This window comes from Megalops cyprinoides, chromosome 13, assembly GCF_013368585.1.
Source record: "Megalops cyprinoides isolate fMegCyp1 chromosome 13, fMegCyp1.pri, whole genome shotgun sequence".
NCBI lineage: Eukaryota > Metazoa > Chordata > Actinopteri > Elopiformes > Megalopidae > Megalops > Megalops cyprinoides.
The window spans coordinates 11,155,394-11,178,965 of record NC_050595.1 but is presented as its reverse complement, the minus strand read 5'-3'; the positions used below and the strand labels follow the sequence as shown (position 1 = coordinate 11,178,965).

At 41.4% G+C, this 23,572-nt stretch overlaps 1 protein-coding gene across 1 annotated transcript; it reads right to left on the bottom strand.

Moving 5' to 3' along the window:
• Positions 1–2,125: 2,125 nt before the first annotated feature.
• Positions 2,126–3,717, bottom strand: LOC118788286 (ATP-sensitive inward rectifier potassium channel 11-like). Its single transcript, XM_036544244.1, has one exon. It carries the CDS (start codon positions 3,284–3,286, stop codon positions 2,126–2,128), a length of 1,161 nt encoding a protein of 386 aa, XP_036400137.1. The 5' UTR covers positions 3,287–3,717.
• Positions 3,718–23,572: the final 19,855 nt, after the last annotated feature.

Here is a 23,572-nt window from a genome sequence, read left to right as displayed (position 1 = left end):
GTGTCGATCGCCAGCGGGTTCTGTTGGGATAGCCTCTGTCACAGAGGGTTGGATTTCTTTTCCTTTTATTTATTTGTATTTGTTTTGACATTTGCAGGGTTCTTCAGTTCTGGCTTTCATTTTTATGTATTTTAATTATCTAAGTTAAAAGCAATTTAATATTTTAAGATCTGCAAATTATAACCTAATAAAAGAAAATGCCACTTCATGTTTCTCTGGTGTAATTATTGACATTTTTTGGATCAGTTGTATCATTATGATGAACAAATCAAATGTCTCCTGTAGGTTTATGTGTGAAGTTGGTAATTTGTTGAATTTCTATCAAAGGGCTCCGATAATCAAAATTACGAGTCAATACAAAATCCATCCACACGGCGGCAGTACTCCAATGTAAACCACTGACTTATTCCTATATAAAAAGTGGCAAAATAATACAGTACCACCGTCGTCCACTGGATGGAAGTGTTGCACAGAAGGGAAAAATCAAGAAGAATGTAAGAATCAAGAGTGTTCGTAAGGTTTCCACAACCAACTGCTTATTACAGGTTGTACCAAAATATTGTATTTATTAACAATTGTCATAAGTCCAAGAGCTATAATAGACGACCAAAAAGTTAAGTGGCGCTGATTGTTGTACATAAGAGCACTGTTTATCACAACGGTTCCTTCAAGAGGTGGATGTCTTCTGTGTGCCTTTGGCTGCAATGATGCAATATCAAAAAAAGACCAGGAAACAGGTATCAGGGCAAGTCTATTTGTTTCTTTTTCACCTATGACACACTCATTCCATGCCATCCCTTATCTTAACCTCCTTTTTGCACTCTGGGTCACATCCTTTATACACGTGTGTTTACACATAGTACAAATAACAGCACTCTCCAGGGTTTACCTGTATTTTAATTTTAGGGCAACTATTTTTGAAAGGTAAAAATTCAAAGCAAAGCTGGTGATGCACAGTGTAGTTTGCTTCTAGCCTTTGCAGCACATATTTGCGTCTAGTGTTCTGCACCATTAGCGCGGTGTGATCACGCTTGGTTAGGTTCCTCTGCTTAACTGTGAACTCAGTGCCAGCCTGAGTCAAAGTGTAAGGGATGAGATGTGCCTAACAGCCCACAACGCAACGCTTAAATGTTGCCAGGCTACCTGCTCCTTTCGTAGATGCAAGGTCGTTGCCTCTGAAGTTGGCAACAGTGAAAGCTGAAACTGAAATGACAAATGGCTAAATTACGATTGCATTGAAGCACCAATCTACCAATGAACTGCGACTACTGTTGCTTAGGGATTATCGTCAGAATGCAATACTAAAGATGAATCGGCCCACATAATGTAATTTCCTTTTATAGAAAATAAAAGTTTTATTTAAATGATGGGGGGGGGGGGGGGGGGGGGGGGGGGGTCGGAATACGTTTTACATAATGATGCACTACGGAAGTCAGGAACAAACAACAGCATGATTTGATGTCTTGTGGTTAATGTTCTCCTGGCCTCACGGTAACTTCATGATGTTGCCGTATATCTTGAGCATCATGTAGAGTGTATTTACATTATCTCTCCTTGTGATCACCTATGTAATGTTCTCAATGGCATTCACAGACTTGCCCACAGGCATATGCCGTGTCAATTCCAAAAATAGGGTAGCTTTACGATAACAGTAGACTAAATAATCTAATACCTAAACACCCCCCACGTCACAACATTTGACTGATAACAAAATTAGATACCAAAATGATATTGTAAAAATGCATTTCGCTTCTGGCACAGCATGATATGCATGCATATGTATTTATTCTGAAACTTGAGACGAGCAATAACAGTGTGTGACGATTGCACTTCATGGGATTTACTACAAAGCTCCGTCCATCGTCAGTAAGTGGCACAGGCGCAGAAACTTTTCCGTGCGCGTACAAGAATTCAGCAGCCTAAACGTTAAGTTGCGCGACCATGTATTGTGGCCCACAGAGTACATACAGATACAAATGAAAGGAGCACTTCAAAACTAGAGTAATTGTTGTGCTAAAACATCACATCAGTGTAAATATTTGCTTTATTAAGACGCTTGAAAAAGTATACGGTTAATAATTGCTGTCTAACGTTATCAAAAACAAAAAAAAAAAAAAAAAAACGGCTACTGGCTCATGCTCATTTGTTTGACGCGTAAAGGCGGCTGTCGTCTTCTCACCGAGCCCTTGGGTGAGGTCTCATTACATTTTAATCGAGAAACAACCCCGTCCTCATCAAGTTTCTTAGCGCTGCAAGTAGGGGTTGGTACTTTAACTGTGTTTCCAAATTTAGAATAATCCACAGAGTACATTCCGTCTTCCTCACAGACTGCAGGCACAAAACGTTGACCCCATAGTATCTCCTCCGACAGGTAGGACGTTCGAGCTTGGGTAGTGATGCCAGTTGTTTCTACTACACCCTCCAACACAACTATTACCTCCATGTCCTCACGCTGAAAGTCCATTGCTGACAGCTCGTAAAGGGGACTATTTTTATCAATGACGTGGGAAATAATGAGAGGGGACACCAGGAATAGGCCGTTCGTTCCAATCGGGTTGTCCATCTGAATGTCTATTTGGTCGAGGGGAACCACCTCGCCCTCACTCGTGGTGGTCCGCCTGACCAGCTGCATTCGGACCGCGGCGCTGATGATCATGCTCTTGCGCAGGTCCCCGATGCGGAACATAAAACACAGCTTGTTGTTCCGCATGGCGATAACTGCGTGCTTACTGAAGATAAGCGTCTCCGCGCGGCGTTTGGCTTGAGCCGTCTTCATGAAGATGCACCCTAGCATGACTGCGTTAATGACCAACCCGACGATGTTCTGAACTATCAGTGTAATGATGGCAGAGAGACACTCCTCGGTGACCATGCGCCCACCGAAACCAATAGTCACCTGCACCTCGATTGAAAACAAGAACGCCGAGGAAAACGAATGAATGCTGGTGACGCACGGGACGAAATCTTCACTTTCCTGGTATAGGTCTCCGTGGGCAAAAGCTATGAGCCACCAAATCATACCAAACAACAGCCAACTGCATAGAAAAGACATAGTAAATATTACAAGTGTGTGAAGCCATTTCAAATCCACTAGGGTGGTAAAGACGTCCTGCAGAAACCGTCCTTGCTCCCGGATGTTCGTATGGGCAACATTACAGGTTCCGTCCTTGTCCACAAACCGAGCCTTTCTCGGTTTAGCTTTGAATCTGGGTTGCAAGACATCCTCCGCTAAACGCGTCAGCAGGTAGTCTTCAGGAATAAGTCCCTTTCTGGACAACATAGCCATCCCATGCTATTCACAGGACCGATTTGCCTCTATGGAGTCATCGAATAGACTGGTAAACTGCGGTGTAGGGACACCCTTTCCAGTGTGGTCTAAACGGACCTTGCTCATCCGTGACGGTGTTCCTCCAAGTGACAGTTGACTGGGGTGAAGTGTTGTCATCTGTTTTCTAAAAGTATTCGTGCAGCCTCCATCGCCAGATCAGGCGCTTCGAAGCTGCAGCGTTTCCAGGAGAGGATTCCGCTTTCAGTATTGCAGCTGCTGACGCCAGTCACCAACAAGCAGATAGCAAGCCGGGTGCGTATTCCCTGAAACCCTACAGGTTAAAGCAGTTAAATTCAACAGTACGGACGTGAAGTTCACCAACAAATCGAGGTAAAGTCCATAATTAAAAACCAACCAGGAAAGTGTGACGTAATACGAAATGATCGCAATAAACGCCATGTAATGTCATTCTAGTGGAAGGAATTTTCGCTCTAGGGTGCAGAACTGTAGGTACAGTGTCTGAGAATGCGTGCTCTGGTAAGATTTTTGTGGGGAAAAATGCATACTTTAACACGGACTTTGTGAAACATATCTCATTCAGTTTTAGTCATGTCAAATTTTCTCATTCAAACATAAGATATCAGCACTATAAGCGCTTGATAATCATTGTCACTGTATAATGAATAAGCATCACAGCATTCATGTTGTGTATGTACAACAAGCGACGCGCAGGACCGCAGATAATGGAACATAGTTAACGGCTTACAGTCCGGTAAGGGCAGTCGGGTTCAACACAGTTTGTGAGTTGGATTTAACTCATCGTGATGCTCTCTCGCTATCCCAATGTCTCCAAACAGAACTTCTCGGGAGTGACCCAATGGATCGCAATGACGCAAGGATGGACAGCCTTTGTTACAGCACCCCCCGTGACTCCATCCAAAAGGTGTTCCAGAGTTCTAGGAGTACCATCCCCTTTTCTACAGAGGACCATTTCTGCACGCAGTATGAGAAACTAATGCGTAAATCAGGTCTGTTTCTCTCGGAGTTCGACCTTGGCTGCGCAGACAAGTCACAGAGTTGCGCGCTGTTGTTCCTCAGTGGTCTCATGTTTTCGTACGCTGAGTCCAGCAAAACACAAGATTATCTGAAGAGGTAGAGCCTTAGTAAGGATTTCAGAATTTGCATGTAAAAACAATTAACAATATGATATCAAAAGAGATTTCGTACATGTTGCCATGAAGAAGAAACTGCTATATACTATATACTATATACTATATAATATACACAATTTTTTTCTGAAGGCCATAATTACACATGGATGCATACATATTTATATCCATATTGTGAGAGCTGCAAACCTTGCTGTAGTGTAATGTGAAATTAATTTTTCAAAAGTATGTTTTACATTTTTAACTGATTTTTTCAGCCACAACTGATAACATTAGGGAACAACACGCTTGCTGCTTGAGAACTGAAATGGCCCTTGTTCATGTCATTCCTCATTTTTGTGTCTAAAATATCCTCATGGACTAGAATTCCAATCATCATCATTCAAGGTCTGAATGTGTTGGTTATGTAAGGGTACTTAACAGAAAACATTCAGGCCCTTGAAAACCAGAGCAGCCTACAGAGTACCCCTGGAACACATTATTTTCAGCACAATGAATGGGCTTTTTGCTGACTCCTGACAGAATTTTGGCTGAAGGAACATGACCCCACTTAGTGAACACTGACAGTTCAATACATAAGAAAAGATTGCTTGCTATTTCTTGCTCCGAAGGCACAGGAATTACAAATAGACAATACTTCAAGGCAACTGGAATGTCTGAAAGTTAGATTGTGCTTGATGCTATAGCTTGCTATAATTGCCACTTTTCGTTGCAACTGAAAGCTCCATAAGGAAAGTGGTAGCTGTTCAATGTTAAGTTGCAATTACCTGAATGTCGCTTAAGGTGTGTGAGTCATTGCACAGAGACACAGAACAAAGTAACGGTTATACAGAATTGAAGTGGTGTCAGCGATACTCAACTTTCTGCGGAATGTTTCTGTTAAAGCCAACAGTAAATTGGGCTGTAAGTGGATACACAGTTAAAACATCGGGGCTCCAGAGATCTCTGTCCAAGGTGCTGAGGTATGGCCATAATGCACAGCCAGCTCTTCATTTAACACTTAAATGGAAGCAATGATGGAACAGAAACTGTCCTAGGTTTGAATGCCCCATTAAATGAAGACATGCTCCATTTCTTTAGGGAAACGTGAGAGCAGTGTAGCCATTGTTGTGACAGGAAGTCCTGTGCGTGTGTGCGCCTGTATGCGGAATGTGTATGTGTGTGTGTGTGTCTATTCGTGTGTGTGTGTCATTGCGTGTGTGTGTATGCGTGTGTGTGTGTGTGTGTGTGTGTGTATGCCTGTGTGTGTGTGTGTGTGTGCCTGCATGTGTGTGGCAGTGTGTGTGTATGCCTGTGTGTGTGTGTGTGTGTGTGTGTGCCTGCATGTGTGTGGCAGTGTGTGTGTGCCTGCCTGTGTGTGTGTGTGTGTGTGCCTGCATGTGTGTGGCAGTGTGTGTGTGTGTATGCCTGTGTGTGTGTGTGTGTGTGCCTGCATGTGTGTGGCAGTGTGTGTGTATGCCTGTGTGTGTGTGTGTGTGTGTATGCCTGTGTGTGTGTGTGTGTGTGCCTGTGTGTGTGTGTGTGTGTGTGTGTGTGTGTGTGTGTGTGTGTGTGTGTGCCTGTGTTTATGTGTGTATGTGTATGTGCATGAGTGAAAGGAGCCACTGAGACAGTGCGTTGCTGCAGGGCTCTACCCCAACTCACACCGCGCTCAGCTCTGCAGAAGCGGCGGCTTCACGTGTCATCACTTCACTGCTCTTCCGCTCCGATGCCTGCGCCAGGCAGGAGAGCTGACACTGCCCCCGGCTGGAGTCTCCCCTCCCCTCAGCACCACCACCTACAGCACAGCGAGGCGCTGTGAGACGTGGAGATAGCAGGCATGTCAATTCAAAGATAAATCTTTTCAGAGGCCTTTCTCTCTTCCAGAGATCAAGTGCCATATGCATTTCTAAGATGAGGAAGTGACCCAGCATTTTGTCAATGTCCTAAAAAGGTAATCCCTTTGATTAATCACTGAATTATTTCATAATATCATACGCTTACCTGACAATGAACTTAAAACTGTAAGTAGCCTCTTTTTGGACACTTGAGAGCTCAGAAGTGAGTATATGAATTTTTACAGGCAATGCCAGCAGGTCGTTTACATCCCTTTGATTAATAACAGCAGGTCATCCCAGGCCACTTCTCAGGAACAACGGCCTCAGGTCATCTTTTCCAGTGTACTGTCTCGCATGCCTTTAGCTGATAGTGTGACTAACTCTCAATGTACATCTAACAGAGGACGCCAACTTTCAGGTATGAGACATTTTTACGCTATTGAAATTGTACCCTTCGTAACTTGGTCCCTCAGTACCCTTGTTTAGTATGGTACAATGCTAGTTTGTTGCTGTTGTTGTTTTATGCATATTGAGTCTTTTAAAGATCCCAGATAGGGCAGGGACCTTAAGTTTGACCTCAGTGAAGTCTAGCATCTCTCACGCTGTGCTGTGAATGACACTTGTACATAGGATTGTATGAGACCTGGAGTGGCACTGCTGAGTGCTGAGAACTGTGGTAACTAAAATAGAAGCTGAGATTCTGTGCTTTCAATGGCATTTGCAACCAAACACCAGGAAGGGATTGTGTTTCTACATCTTCCAGCCACTGTAAGATCTAATGTGTAGATCTGCTTTAATGCTTCAGACATGCTGTGTCTCATGGGAAACCTGGAGTCTATTTATACCAGCAAGTCTCAGGGGACCTGCACTTGAACAAATGGAATTTTCAGCACTTAACATTTTTTTTCATGTTAACCGCTTCTGATGTTCTGAAGTTTGTTTACTGAGACAGATAAATGTAGTGGAAACAAGATATGAGATGTGAGAGATTTGTCTCCTTTCCTTTTCGAAAAAGCCACCAAAAACACTCACACTTCAGTATGGGTGGAAGTAGTCTTCATGTATATGAAGAAATTTGTCAGAATTTTTGGTTGCACTATCATTACTTTGAATAAAATGCAGAATCTAAACAGCCCCAACAAACAGCTCCAGGGAATGTAATTTCACTGGACTTTCACGCTATAGAATATCAGATCCTTCAATACGATGGACATTCAAAATCAGAATCTTTGGGGAGGCAGTTTTGTGAAATGAATGTCATCTATGATAATTCGGTGTTCTTGGAAACAAACTACTAGCCTTAGTCTGAAAAGCATAAATAATCTTCATAATCAAAATAGTCTGGCAATACAATACAATATTCTCTCTGGTCATCAAAGAGTTATGTGATAGCTTCATATTTTTTTTTTCCATGGAGCAAACTTCAGAAGTCAATCAATGTGGTTTTTCAAATTTGAGTTAACAACACTGACAAAATATGTCCAACAGGCGATGTGTCTGATCATGCTGTCGGTGTATTACAGATAAGTCACATAAACAAAGTGCCTTGGAGAGGACAGCAACCCTGGCTGAGGAGGTGACATCCTGAGATTTGACACGTATTGCACAGACCACTGCCTGTCACACCATTCTCTTGTATTTATGTTAATGGTAAGTGCGTACAGTTATTTTGATAATATGGCTACTTTTTTCATGCTGTTCCAGATAACAGCATCCTGTTTACAAGCAGCTGCAGACACTTAAGCTAGACAGATATTGTGTGCTAGTTAAACAATCATGTGACATCACATTGTCCTTTTATTTCAGAATGATTTAAAAATAAGAGCTCTCTTGAGATTGGGACAGGATGTCGGAGTCATCTCTCTCTCTGGGTATAGGAGGGAGGGCTTCCAGCTTGAAAGTGCCCAACACCAGTGCTCTGCCCCAACAAGTTTGGGGTTGTTTACTGCATCAAGTGGTCGCTCAGATAATTGTCCAAACCTTAGATGAGGTCATCATAAACAGACAAGGACCTGCACTTTTGAGTCAGGTTCACAATTCAGTCTACGGAAGCCATGCAGGACTTGGGCACAGAAATGTGGAAGGCAATTGAAATGCCTGTAACAGTGCATATTCATTTTTCTGATACAATGTAACACCCCAGATTACCCTCAGCCTGCCCGGGGAGCTGTGAGTCAAATGCAGAAATGGAGGTTCCCTACATGCAAGTGAGGAATAGTGTCTCATTAACACCTGCTATAAAAGAGAGATGGAATCAAACAGCTGGACATGCAGAATCAAAGCCCATACACGGCTGTCTGATGATGTCACTGATTCTGCCCTCAGATACGCCAGTCAAATGCAGACAGAGTGAGAGTGAGATCGAAAGGGAAAAGAGACAAGCTATTAACTAGGCTTTATTGAAAGCACTCCATTCGCCAGAATGACCAGACTGGCCTCCTGATAAGGAACACTGGCCACACTGTTGTACAGGCATTGTTCGACTGAGAGTATGAGGCACTGACAGGGGAAGAGGAGGTTTTCTAAAGCATCTGATTTCCTCGGCCATGTCACCACAGAGGCAGAGGCAGAGTTAAGGAGCTCTCCATAAGGGGTGAGGCAGAGAGAGAGAGAACAGAATACCGCAGAATGGCCCAAGCTTTTGGGACAGCACAGCATCCAAACTGATGCTGAGCTTCCCGGTGTTTATGTGAGAACGCAGGCCAACACAGGCGTCCAGTCGCCAATCAGGGGTTCCCGTAAAAAGTTGATTGCATGTTAGATATTGGATCTGCACCACATGTGACCTCTGATGGCTGGGCAAAGATAACCCCCCAGAGGCACTGTTGGTGAAGAGCCAATGGAATGGAATAATTCTGTCTCTGCAGATAGAAATGCATCTACCACTGGGACAATAGCATTACAGTGACAACCACACTAAAGGGACAACACAATTACAGGGACAATACCCACTACAGGGACCTTTAGCTTTGATAATTGCAGTATTTGGCATTCCACCATAAACACATGCACGTGAGCGCGCACACACACACACACAAACACACACACACACACATTAACAGTACACTATTATCTGCAAAAGGAAAAAATCAATGACCAGGTCACTATTTTGTAACAGCCACTCAAGCAAGTTAAGAATACACTTGAGGAATATGACAGACAGAGCAAGGAGATAGTTCTGAAGAGCTCTTCATTTTAGTGACCTGGTCTGCATTCAGTATCTCATAATCCCCTCTTAGCAACTCAGACAATGTGATGTTGTGCCAGAGTAACAGTCCAATTCTAAAGAAAGAAACAACACTGTCAAAAGTCAACAGTGTCTTTGATAGATGGACCCACAGCAGGATATTCAATGGTAAAAAAACAAAACTGATGCACTCTTTTAAAGAAGCCTCAAAGAGTTTATTTGTGAACATGCCCTGAGCTATCAGTCAGAATGACTGAGATAGAGAAGTGACACTCTATCCTGTCTCCTTCTGGTCCCCTTGTGGCAATGTCAGTAAGGCTTACCCTCACAATGACAGCTTTTACCTGGGGAAAACAGATCGATAATTTCTATAATTACTTTTGCAACAATAGAATTAAGGACATTTGGCCTGGTCAGCAAGTTCACATGGGAAACCTTGTGTCTGTTAGTATACCAGTTATACATGTACACAGATTTAATCTACTGTTGCATAAGGTAACAACTGAAATAATAAAAAAAGTATTTCAAAGCTCAAAAGTAGATTGTTACCCTTTTAACAGCAACACCTTTACCAAGAATACAAAAGCTACCTTCTATTTCTGTAGCACAACTACTTGAAAGTGAAACGGTTTGATATACAAAGCATTACTTTCAACTGGCTGTTATAGTAATGCCATATTTTGTCACAGCACATACTGAAAATCTAATTAGATTTGTAGATTTGTGTTTTACAACCCAAGTCATTTAATTCTCTTGAAAAGATGACTGTTTATGCTCTTTGTCTATGTGTAGTGCAGCTGAATTAAATTATATTGAGAAAAAGAAGCAATAAGAGGAACCTAACATAAAAGTACAAAAGCAAATGAATAATACCTCTAGTCCGTAACCAAACTGTTTTCCTGCTATTTGACTCGGAGGATCTAAGTGGTGAGTGTAATGTAACACAAACCACACACAAACACACGCACAAAGCACAAATAAACAAGATATGCATGTCTTTTCACATTTATTTGAACTAAATTTGTGTAATGCAACATTCGTCATAAAAAACCCAGATACAAATAGAAATGCTAAGATTATCATTATTAATATGCAAGTTCATTGAACTTGTCTCATAATTTGCAGAAAAGTAGGCCAGCCCTCCAGGCCAGGCCAGTAGGCCAGCCCAGCAAACATATTTTAAGTGTCCCAATCAAGGGCCATTATACCCCATGAAATTGGAGGAAAGGGTTGCTCATCCCGCCAAGAGCAGGCATGCAAGCCCAAATCAGACAGGCACCCGCGACTGGATGCTGGGCTATCTGCCGGACTGCCAGGGGCAACAGGACCTGGCCTGGCCTCAGCCTTGGCACTCATTTTGACTTAATAAGAGGGGATGAGCTCTGTGATATGTCACCGCAGTGCCACTGACATCCTGAATGTGGCTCTGCCTTTCTGCCCGTCTTTGGTAAGAAGCCCAGCCTATCCATCTCATTATAGTTCTCCTGATAGCTTCAATTTAGATAAGCACCGGGAGAGTGTTCTGATGTGGTCACATTATTTATAATGGGCACCATCCTTTACCGGAAACGTTTGACTAGAATTACGTCTCAAAAGCCAAGCTGTTCAAGTACTTGACCAGGCTTGACTGGAAAATTGTGCTCGTGATCGGTTTGTTATTGAAGAGCTGTCAATCAGGTGATGTTGTGTGTGATCAGCGGATCAAAGAGCATTGGAATCTCTCTGATCGACTTGAGGAAAACTGGTCGCTGCCGTGCCAGATGTCTGGTTTCCAGTATTTGTTTTCCTCCACTATTCCCTTACTGCCAGTGGTAATTACAGTTTTGGTAAGTAGGTAATTGTGCCATAAACCCTTTTAATAGGGGCATGGCCACAATTCAAGCCGTCATGTGCTGCATTATTAAAAACAAACAAAAACCAAGAACTGCTGACACATAACGATTCACGTTAAACATATTTTTTCACTGCGACTATGCTAGAACTTCTTATCCTCTCTTACAGATATTTTCTTGAAAGACCATGGTAACTCTTCTCAGTCCTTTCTACAAACCATTCCCCAGAACAATTGGGTATAGCATGTATTGGCTTTCACGAACCATTTGATCTTGCCAGAACATTTTTGATTTGTTACTACAGATCTGAACAACCTCAGTGGCTCAATGTATGCCTCTATAAAACTTGAGAAATTATTTACAGAGGGCCTGCATGTGTGAACCTCCATGATGGCAGCAGATGAAGTACACCCTTTGGTGAGAGTTAATCCACAATTATGTCTTTCAACTGCTCAATGGTCTTCCAGGAAACATGCCATGTGGAAATTTTGTAGGCTATTTTCTACAGAAGCTGGTTCAGGAGTAGCCTAAGAAGACGACAACATTAAAGGGCGTTCTGAAGACTTTCAAACCAACCTTCTAGGGGTTCTAGGAGGGGAAGAGGCCCAGGACCCCTGTATGACCAAGGTGAGCAGGTGCACCCAATATTAATGCCACGCATTCCCATAATAACAATCACATTTACAAAGCATGATGAACTTCCTGTAAGTACTCCATTTCTGTGGGTCATATATTTTATTGCTTTATATATTGCTCGGGGTAACAGTATCTGCAAAAATGTGAAGGTAAATCTAAATGTCATGTCAGCTCGAGGTAGTTGACCAGAGAGGTAACAGGTGGAACTGGTGACCTTTCCTGGCAGAAAAGAGCTGCTGTATCTGACCGGCAGGAGAATGGAAAAAGCCAGTAAAACATCAGTGCTCTATGCACCCACACAGTGCCTGGCAGGGAAGCAAAACCTCAGCCATCTTCCACAATGCAATTCCAGACATCACAACACTCCTTGCTAATGGCTGCAGTTTCTCACGTACCCTTTGTGTAACACAGACCTCCCTAAGGAAAGGAGATTAGCACCCCACCTTTGGGGACACTGTTAAAACACAAGTGTCAGATTCAAAAAGATTAAATTAGCTTTACCACAAGGTGTCTGTGAGGGCTAAATTCATAGTGATAAGAATGTAATTACTTCTCATGGAGCCTAGTCTACTTGGAAATGCACAGATTCATGTGATTTGTCAACACCTTTTGAGACCAGAAGTCTCAGATAAAGTATTTATACAAAGTCCCATTTTAGCATTGCTATATTTAGCATTTTTGCATTATTAATGCATCGTCTGCCTGAGAGTTTGGGCTTTGAAAAAATCTAACATCTCAGCTAACTAACACCTCTCCATGTGTGTCAGCATTACAAAACAGTCATTACTCAGGGTTGTAGAGTTTCATTGCAACTGTGGACGTATACCAGGAGCACTGGTGTTAATGAGGTTCCTTGAACAGCTGCAGACTATTTATTTCACACCAAATACATGGGGGAAGACATACATTTGTGGGCTTTGCTGTTTGACGGACCAATTCACCAGGCAAAACAACGACAAGACAACAACTGAAAACAGTTTTTCCGTGATGTCAGAGCATTACCATGGTACTAATTGTCAATACCAGGTTTCACTACCAGGTTTTACCCAAAATCCTCGACTGCATCTTATTATTTGCATATTCTGACTTTATTCTGAGTCCACAATGCAGGCACAATGGCAAGAGTGTCACAAAACAATATATGTATAGTCAGTCATTAACATAATTTTTTGCATCAACAGGCATGAATAAAAACCCAACAGTGTGCTTCAAAATGTCATACAACTTCTTTCATTGACTTTAAATGCAATACTGTACATTCACTGAATGGTCAAGACAATAAACCAGCAGACAGATAACCATCTGAAGAAAGATGAGGTTGAGTACTTCAGTGACCATACACTAGAATGTAGTTACTACACATTAAATTAATCATACACAACTGATTAATTAGACTGTTAAACTAAAATGCTTAGTTACATGTAATAAAGACATCTGAGGGTTTGGCAATAGAAGATGTAGAGGGTCAAAAGACACTACTGCCCTCTATAGGTGACTAAAGTCAGGTTCAGGTTTCACAAAGCAGTACCATAACCAATCGCATCTGCTGAACAACCTCAAGATGTCAACTTAGTGCCTTCTCATCCTGGCCCTGACATCCATCTCTTTGTGTTTCATTTATGTTAATGGATCTGTGTCTTCTAAACACATGCAAAAAAAAAAAACATAGAGTCCAGGAAAAGTTTTAATTATTAAAGTTTTAATTATTTAATTATTAATTAATACTATTAAATGTAGTATCAATCCAAATACCTTATAAACAGATAACCGCTAGGATCTTTTTACATGTTTACAGTTAAAACAAAATATTGGTCCAGATCACCTTTAATAAATAGAAATTGGAGTGTCCAACTCTCTTCATCTTTTTAATACAACTTACTCGTGTATGTGTCTCTGGAACTAACCAACCCAAAAATTGGGAACAAATATAAGGCACACATCACATTGTCACTGCAGTTTTGTAGACCAGTTCTGTTTTGAAAAAGAGGTTTTAATCTAAATGATATCTCTTGTTTAAACAAAAGTTAAAAAAAATTGCATGTGCAAGGATCACTGACAACGTCCTGCATGAGAGAGCATTATTTGGGAGCTTTGTTGTTCCTAGCGGACAGAGACTCATTCACACTGTGCCAGCGCGGACACAAGCCTTTTCAACGGATTCTCTTCCAAGCAGATCAGGTCAATGGGCCGTCACCCCCTTGGGAGAGAAATAAGTATGAGGGCAGGAAATACAGCATCCCAAGTCTACACTCTGTCATGAGCTTTGACTGAATTCCCACCTTCCAAGAAGACACTACCAAATATGTATGTGCTGAGGTACAGCTGTGAGTCTTACCTATGCTCATTCTGTAAAAAAAAAAAAAAGTTGCAACTGAGCACCAAAATCCCTTAAGGGGATTTGGGACCAGGAGATAAGGTAGCCGGATGCCTGTGGTCTAAGGTGGCCTATCAGATCTTGAGCCGTTTATGATTAGCCAGTTACAGTTGCATGACTTTTTCCACATAAAGCATAAATCATGTGACGCTTCTACTGCAGTGCCGTCATTTCTTTCCACATGACACCCTTTGCATTGTAAGCCCTTTGGATGGCCAGTTGCTCAAGGAATTGCCATACAGTAATGAGGGAGGGTGTCAGTCTCACAGGAGAGTCACTCTTACTCTCACATATAGTCACGTACAAGACATTCGAAGATCTCCTCCACACCACAATGCTGCTGCCACTCCAGCTGTATTAGCATCGTGCCCTCAGACAGTTGCCTTTTTCTCTACAGCGCTCCCTGCTGGTGCAAATGGGTAACATTACTCCAGTCAGTCACTGCTGAAACTAAAAAAAAAATGCCAACGTGCATAGTTTATTGATTTTTCTCTTCATCTCCTATAGTCCTCAGCTCCTGTGGAAAGATCGGTCACTGCAGAAATGCCTCTGCACAAAGCAGGCGCCAGGGTTCGCGAAACAGAGAGAGACAACTATACACATGGCGCGCTCAGGACCACGTCAGGGGCCATTCAGTTCATTTATGTGAGGGGCTGGTATGCACCACAGGGGACCCTGCCCTAATCAGCGCTGCACCTTCTCTGACTCCTCCAGGTCCTCCTGCTCTGTCTCTGACACCTAGGTCACATTACCGCTTATGAAACCAGGTGCACAATGCACGGCCCTGTCTCTCTCTCTCTCTCTCTCTCTTTCTCTGAAGATTTTTATCAAAGCACTCTCTGGGAGTCCTGCTTACATATAACAGACATCAGGTCATTTCCTTTCTGACATGTGAGTTGTTTCAAACATCTCTGTTCACATTCCAGTGAGAAGCTACTCATTGGTTAAATTCTTGCACAGTAGCTGCATGGAAGAATAAACAGTCATGTTTAAATAGGAGCTTTAGCCAAACATATTCATTCATCTTTTTCATCAAACTTATTTTTCTTATCTCATTCATACATTATCGAGACATCATATAGACAACTGTATCTGCTTCATACCAGAGACCATGTATGCCACTGAAACCATTTATAAAAAGCAACCAGTAACACGAGTCATCTTCTGTATAAGAGGTCAACACAGACATAAAGAGATAAATGAGATAAACAGATAAGGTTGGCCCCAAGTTTTAAACAGAATATGAAACGGAATGAAGTGTACTTAACTGTGCTCATATACCAGACAACAGACAAAGTCCATGCTCAGTGTACCATTTGCATTGTGTTCTTCATATTGATAAAAAACACTAAAAGCCAGCTTAAGTACCCCATAAATGTACAGTATCTCACTGATGTTGAAACAGGACCAACCATAAGTGGAGGATGTAAACTGTGATTCTGTCAGTTGGCCCTTTCCACAATGAGGCTAAGGCTTACAAATGACAACAAAATGGGGCATTACAAAGAGGAAAAAAATGCAATAGTGGGGGTTTGGGAAATGAGGAGCTGTTTACTGTCAATGGTAATAATAGAAAGTGCAAGGGTAAACTATGGCATTTGGTTTTTCAGAAGAAATGTAGCATTGGTGTGGTGACTGTGTCTGTCTGCTGGTAGGCGTGTGTCTAAGGACTACAGCTCCTCACCATGGACCTTCCTCACTCATTACGCTGCCCTCCTCTTCCTCTGCATGCTCCTCTTCCTCCACTGTCTCTGATTGCTGTGGGGTCAGCTTTTGAGCGTTAACATCCCTAGGAAAAAATGCAGCAACAGTTCTATTGAGAGGATAAACTGAGACTGTTAATGTTATTGGGATGTAACTTACACGCTTGCCTTCGAGATCATCTCAGCTACACAATCCATGCATGCAGACCATAAGTCTTCCCCTTGATCTGGTCTAGTTTCAAGGTATACAACAGACAGTGCAGAGGAAGGGTCTCTGTGATGCTTCAGTGTAAGGAGGGTATAAGGCATAGTTTTATTGGTGTGGATAAAGCTGAACACTTCCTCGTGGTAATAGAAGGAAACAGAACAGCCATTGATTCCCACAATCTCATCCCTAATCTCTGGGAGAAGAAAAAACACCATAACAGTCACCGCTACCAGAGCTGTAGAGATGGACATATTTTATCCTTTTTCAGTAATTTGTTCAAATTGGCTCAGTTGCCCTGTTGATCCACGTGTAAAAGAGTGTTTTGTATAAGGGGCTTTTAATGAAATCATTAGCAGGCCTGGAAATAGTGTTTTGAGCCACGGTTTAAGGAAAGTTCATGGTTTACAAGGACATTCTGTTTGTAGATAAGAGTGATCAAATGTTTTAAATGACCTGAAATAAGGGATTAACGGTGCTTTGAATTAAATCAAAATGTTTAATGCAGTGCAGCAGTTTGTGGTGAGTCTCCTCACACACTTATTAAATACTAAATATGAGGACATTTCTTTATATTTTTAACTTAGTCTAACATCAATACAAGCATTACTGTCATGTCGTACAATAAGCACATAGTACAAATCTGTATGTCTCTGCAGCATGTACACGTTTGTGACATCTACTGGATCATTGTAGTATTACATCACCTCAAATACTTCATAAGCCATCCTCCCTGAGCATTAGATCACAGCAAAAGCACATTGTGAAAAATAGCACACAGGGAAGAGTATGAAATCCCTCACAACTCAGCTAACGGCAACAGGAAATACCTTATGGTGGATAACAAAGATAAAAAAGGAATGAGTCCCGCTTCAAAAGCTGATAAAGCCTTCCTAAGAACCCCCCACCCTCCATCCCCTTCCACCTCAACCCCTTCTCAAATCTGGACCGATTAGCTGCATTTTTAAAAGATTACAAAAGGCATGGAGAGATTCAGCAAACTAATTCTCCTGCAAATACCCCCAATGGATGAAATTTCAGAAACAGTTGGCCGCGACATGAAACAGCAGTTTTGTGAGACAATGAGCTGTCTATCCCTGGTCTAAGATTGGGTCAGACTGAGGCTACTGGGGAGGGTCAATGACCTGAGCCCAAGTGCCCCTGCTTTCCCTGTGTGAGCTTTAACACTGAAAATGCCTCCTCACACAGGACCATACTTTATACCAGCATAGGGGCTGCTGCAATTTGTCCCCAGCCTCTGTCTTTTCTTCGGTAATGCATGATGAGCTTGCGTAAGGTTGTACACAAAAGGTTTTGCAGGGAAAAACAAATATAATGTGCAAAACTGATGCACATGAGAGAGAAGTGGATGTCTAAGAAAAGTTATGACCGCAGATGAATAAAGCGATGCTGTTGCGATGCTGGTTCACTCACCTGCAGGCCCGAGTTCTGAGACATTCTGTTAAAGAGAGACATCACAACCCATTTCCAGCCTTCCCTGTGCACTTATGGCCCTGTTCAGACTAACCTCAATGAGCTTTAACTTTTCATAACTTTCAATAACAAATTCAACCAAGTCTTGTTTTTTTAAAACATTTTTCAGTGACTTTTTATAACAAAATTTCTAAAAATTAACCACTGTATAAATTTTCCACTCAAATTTAAGGACCGGAGATACTGATGCAAGATTCCTGGCCTTGGTCCCAGTCTGTAAGGGCTGCAGTCCTGAGACACCTCCTTAAGCCTCCTGCACGACTGAGAGTAATTGTGATGAGGAGGGGTAGAGAGAATTTGGGGGATTGTGCAATCAGTGATAAACCATGTGTTCAATTATCAGACACAGCCACATAACTTGCTGATATTCATTGCTGCATTAGCAGACAGCAATTTCAAATGGGTTGCTCCACTGGTTTTATAGTCATTTGAGACACAGATTAATGGATGAATCATTTCCTGCACATCCATCATACTATGGAGAAGGACCACAGGCTGTGTACATTATTAACACAGACAGCCTCCAGGTTAATTACTCCTCATCTGTCAGTCATGCTCCCCTCTCAACTGTCTTTTCCTCATACCAAGGCATGCCTTGCTGAATCTCCTCAGTGGACTTTCTGTGTGCAGAATCAGAACTCCAACTGAACCAGTCTGACCTCATAGCAGAGTGTTCTGAGAGGCTGAATAAAAAAATCATTTTAAAAACAGGTGTAGAGCAGGTGTACATGATGGACCAGGCTTGGCCAGTTTCCACATGGCATACCAAACACAATGCAGCACTACTTTTCACTACTGCTCTTTAGCTATGGCCCAGTGAACTTGAAAAATGGCAATTACAAGCAAAGGAAGATCAAATCAAAGCATTTTCCGCTCCTCTCGACACTTGCTCATTGGTCAGTCCCTCCTCATGCTGCTGCAGCCTGCTCAGGGTGACATCTCTGGGATGAAGTGTGTGTGGGCCACCTGGAGCTGGGGCAGGATATGTGCCAGCAGGTGAGGTCAAACCGGGACAGCAGGAGGGAATGATTGAATGTTCATTTCAGGCCAATCCCATGACCAAGCATGCAGCATACATGATCAAGCATGATCAGGCATCACCTTACTCATTTTCCCTCAAAAAAAAAAAAAAAAAATTGTAACATACTGAAAAATATGTTGGTCAGCCAAAGTATCCATTGCGAATACATTTAAAATGCATTAATGCAAAGCAGACGTATCGCATTATAAAAATGACAATAGTTCACATACACTTTTTGGGTTACAAAAATAGAAGGAGGAAGAGTGAGAGAGAGAAACAGGGAGAGATAGAGGCTAACAAAAAGAGCCAGGAAACGGAGTGAGCAGTACCTGGGAGAAAAGGATACATGCACAGCTGATAAGCACCAGGTAGCTATGATGTACAGCATGTATCAACATATGGGAATGATGATGCGATTAATCATCTTGATATCTAGCTGTTTATGCCGAACTAACTTGCTAGATATCCTAGTTAGCTAGCTATATTGCCCTCCATTTTCATACCCCTGATGAAAAAAAGCACAATAGAAATTCTTAAAAATGTTATACTTTAATCATAATAGCATTGCAAAGGGTAAAGTGATACGGTTCACAATTAATTAAATTTATTCCAGAAAACATAAAAGTCAGAAAACACAAGGCAGATTTAAACACCTTGTACAAGCAATAATATCCATTCTGAAGTGTCAATACACACCAGTATCAATGCTGCCCATGGACTTATGTAAGTTTTAAATTATATTTCATACCTGTGGAAAGCCTTTACTTATACTCAGAACTGTTGGCCAACAATGTTTATTTAGCAATGAGCTCATTGTATTTTATTTTTTAAATGCTGGTGTAAAATGTGTTACAATTCATTTCTGCTTGCCAATAACAGATATGCATTATATCAGCTTCATTGCAAACACCTTGTAATTGTCTGTGATTGTAATTGTCTGGCAGGCTATTGGTTAAGGAGCCACACCTGCTTAATAGCAGCATTTAAAATCAGGTGAGTGGCTGCCGCGGAGGGGGAGTTTTTGCGTTGAGCAGTTAGCTTTGCTTGGGCTGATGCCTTTGTTTTGTGTTGTCTTATTCATTTATCAGGAATGTTTCCCCTTCTGTTTGTTTCATATACAGTGCATCGGACAGTGCCGTTACAATACCTAATTCACGCGTAAAAGCGACATGTTTTCTGATTAGTGTTGCCACCTTGCGTACAATACAAATCCATTTAAGGTGAATAAAGAGAGCATCACCAGTAGGCTACCTCAAGCCCTTCCTTTTGCTCCGTTATTAAGTCAATAACAACATCGCTTCAGCACAAAGGTATGTCACATAGTGCTCTCTTAGCAAAGCTTAGAATTTCAGGTTTTCCCCTAAATTCCAGACAGGCTTGTGGAGGAAATAAACTAAGGCTAACAGGTTTGGTTTGGCAGCTGCTTAGTAAAATCAGTATCTATTATTCAAACAATATTTGATGTAAAAAAACGTGGGAGAGCCATTTAACATTCTGTCAATGTAAGTTCCATGACAGAAAAATTCTAGCTAAGGTAATTTCTCAGTTGAAAGAGAAAAAAAAAACGCTTAAAACAACGTCCACTTGTCCTAAATGTTCTAGGGAGGTGGAAATGATGCATTGATGTGATGGTGATAATGAAAGTGAATACAGTTACTCCCTCTAATTCTATATAATTAAAAAAACAACAAAAAAGGTAGACAAAGGAGTATAATCATTGTTATAACCAGCCCAGCATGTACACCTAAACTTGATTGTCCAGGAGTGGTAAGAACAGCGCAGATCTGCTTATTTTTACTTATGATTTGAGTGAATTTATGAATTTAGTCGTTTGCCCATCCGAGTTAAATTATTTGCGCAGTGGACTGTTGGCGTGAGCAATCGCCTTCAGACACAGTTGGAAGCAAAAGAGATGGAGTCTCGCATAATTGATCAGTATCGATAAACGGTCTTGTACTCGCTACATCAGCGGACACTTGTACTCGGATTTGTATTTGAACAGATCCCCCCTGTGGCCCGTTCTTGCTCAGATTCAGAGAAAATAAACTTCATACATAACCTGCTGAAAAACAACGGTCAAACAGTTTGTGCACACCCCCGTGCTGTGGCCGGGTAAAGACTAATCCTCGTGAAATCGGGTTAAGAATCGTGCAGGTTAAGAATGCTGACATAAATCCAATGGGTCTCATTCTTTTTTTTCTTTGGTAAAAAGTAATCCCTAAACCAAAAACGCCGGGTGCAAAGCTGATAGTTTTTCATCGAACTGTTACTCACGTTTCAAGCTTGGTAAATTAACCGAAGTGACACATCTCGCCCCTTCAACCGAAGTAGTTAAATGAGATATCGCTTAAATCCAAACGACGGTATTATTTTTTGCCATGGAAGCCCCGTGTCTTCAATTTCATCCACTTAACAGAATACTGACGTTTTAAAATGTAGGACAGCATGATCACTCATATGTTAAGACACCGTTCTATCCGGAGAAGGATCGGTTCGCGTTTCTCGAAGCAACGAATGGACTCCCTCATTTACATACACCGCGGTTACCTGTCTGAATATATTATGCTAATAACCTGAGTAGACATTCTTTAACTAAGGAGCAAAGATGCGCTCAAATCTAATAGAGAAGGAGTGAAGGGCGATGTAAGACACCAAACCTCCTGGCAATTTACAAATATGTGTCTTTGGTGTAGCTAAGTCCTTTTTTTTCGTTTCTGGCGGGGGAGAATTCGTTTCCACTAAAGACGTGGGACATATGAATCACGGATGGAGCCTAACTTAGCTCGCGCCATAAAACGAAATGTATATTTTTTATTATTTTATTTTGTCTTAATATATCAAGGTAAGTCACTAGATAGTGCTTCGGTCATGTCTTCGTTTATTTATTATATACAGGTAGTATGTATCTAGGTTTTATGTATTCGCATTTTGTATATTCACGTATTTACATACTTGCGCTGATTATTACATGTTTCCTAATTTTTAAATGAAATTTTAACATGCTGCATGTTAACCTCAATATGGATGGATTTAATCTTGGGAAAAAAAAACTATTTATAACGTGAAAGTTAGCTATAGAGATGCATTATGATTATGATTACGTCTAATTTCAGCACTTATTTCCTGGAGCATTGACAGCGTCAACTTAACTAGCTGGCATGGTCTCGGGAAGTAAGTTAAACTATTTACTGAGTAATTATATCACTTGAACGCTTATGGTGTAGTTTAATTTCACTGTTGACATTCTGTTCCTAACGTTGCCTGTAGTAGCCTATTGATGAACAAAACAATCATTATTGCCAGTAGTATCATTGTTATTATTTTCATAGTTATTGTAGTAGTCATGGTGTTTTACCAAAATATACCAGTACACCAGTACATATATCAGTACAAAAATTGTGCTGTGGAATTATTTTTCATCTTCAAATGTTCTTTTGCTGCCTTTTGTATCTTTTGCTTTGGAAGTTTGTGACCGTTATTTTTAAATAGCTAAGGACCGGTAAAACAAAAAAGGGTCAAGTATGTTCATTTATCTCCTATTCTGGTGATATTAGGAAAACATGTCTTTGTTTCTAGCGCAGTATGTGTTCCCTTTGACCAGCTGAAGAGCGTGTTGCCTGCGAGGAACAAACCATGCCTTGTTCTCTTTTTTCCAACAGCAAAAGCAGCAGTATAATGCTGCCGAAACGGGATACTGGTTCCCAAGGAGCGCAGGTAGGAGAGCAGAGCTACTGATTTGAAACGTTGCATTGAAAGAGCACGTTAAATGCATTAAGTGCAAGTACCAGGAACCACGTTAAATGGGTTGAATGCATAGAATAGTTTTAAAAATCTAATTGAGTTCGTTCTGTACAAGAAGAAAAAAAATCATCCCAGCCTCGCCTTAGCATACTGATAATTATCTTATTAGACTGAAGTGAGCATGACATGAAAGTTTTACCATTTCAAACAAATTTTTAAGAGTAATTATTCTCAGGTTTCTTACTCCCCATAACATAGCTCCTGGATCACTGAGCATATTATATGTGGTCTCTTTTTTGCTGAAGGTATATTGTCATTACATTTAATAGGGAAGTTCCCCAGGTTAATTCACATGAAATTATTTGGTTGAACAGCACCATCTCCCTAGAATATAAAGTAACACAACTTTTGCTTCCTTTTCCTTGCTATAACACATGGCATTGGGTCAAATATAAACATTGTCATTGTGATTGTGTGCCTTCAACTGGATGGCACGGATGGAGGTGTGAAGTTCAGCAAACTAGTACCCTTTTATAGAGGGTTAAAAAAAAGACTCAACAGAGGAGCAGAACACATCGTTCATTAGTATTTGTGGGTGAGGCTAGGTCCCATATTCGCTTCTTTAGGCCTCAGGGAGACATTGAAAAAGTCTAATGTTATGTGAAGGTAAATAAATTACTTTATGAGTAATTTTTCAATCTGACACTGTAATGCACTACGTCATATTACTTTATAGTTGGCATAAATTGGCATGCAGTAGTTTAGCTCCCTTCCATGAGCTTTGTTCATGGAGCATTTTTGGGATGAAAGCAACCCTGCATTTCAGTTCCACCCAGACAGGTTTCAGGTGTCTGGGCTGAAAATGGAGATTGTTGTGCTGGCTGTGCACGTCCCATGTGTAGCAGTGTGTGTACAATCTGATGAGAGGTCTCCTGCACCGGGGGGTTAGACTGTGCCATTTCATTGTGATAAGCCGTGTGATCTGTTGCAGCTTTAATGAAAATGCATTCTGATGAAGAAAGTGTACAGTTACTACTTAAAATTCAAACCAAACAGGTTTCCAAACAAGCCTCCTGACCTGTCCAGAACTAAACTTTGAAAAAGTTACACAAACAATGCTTAAAC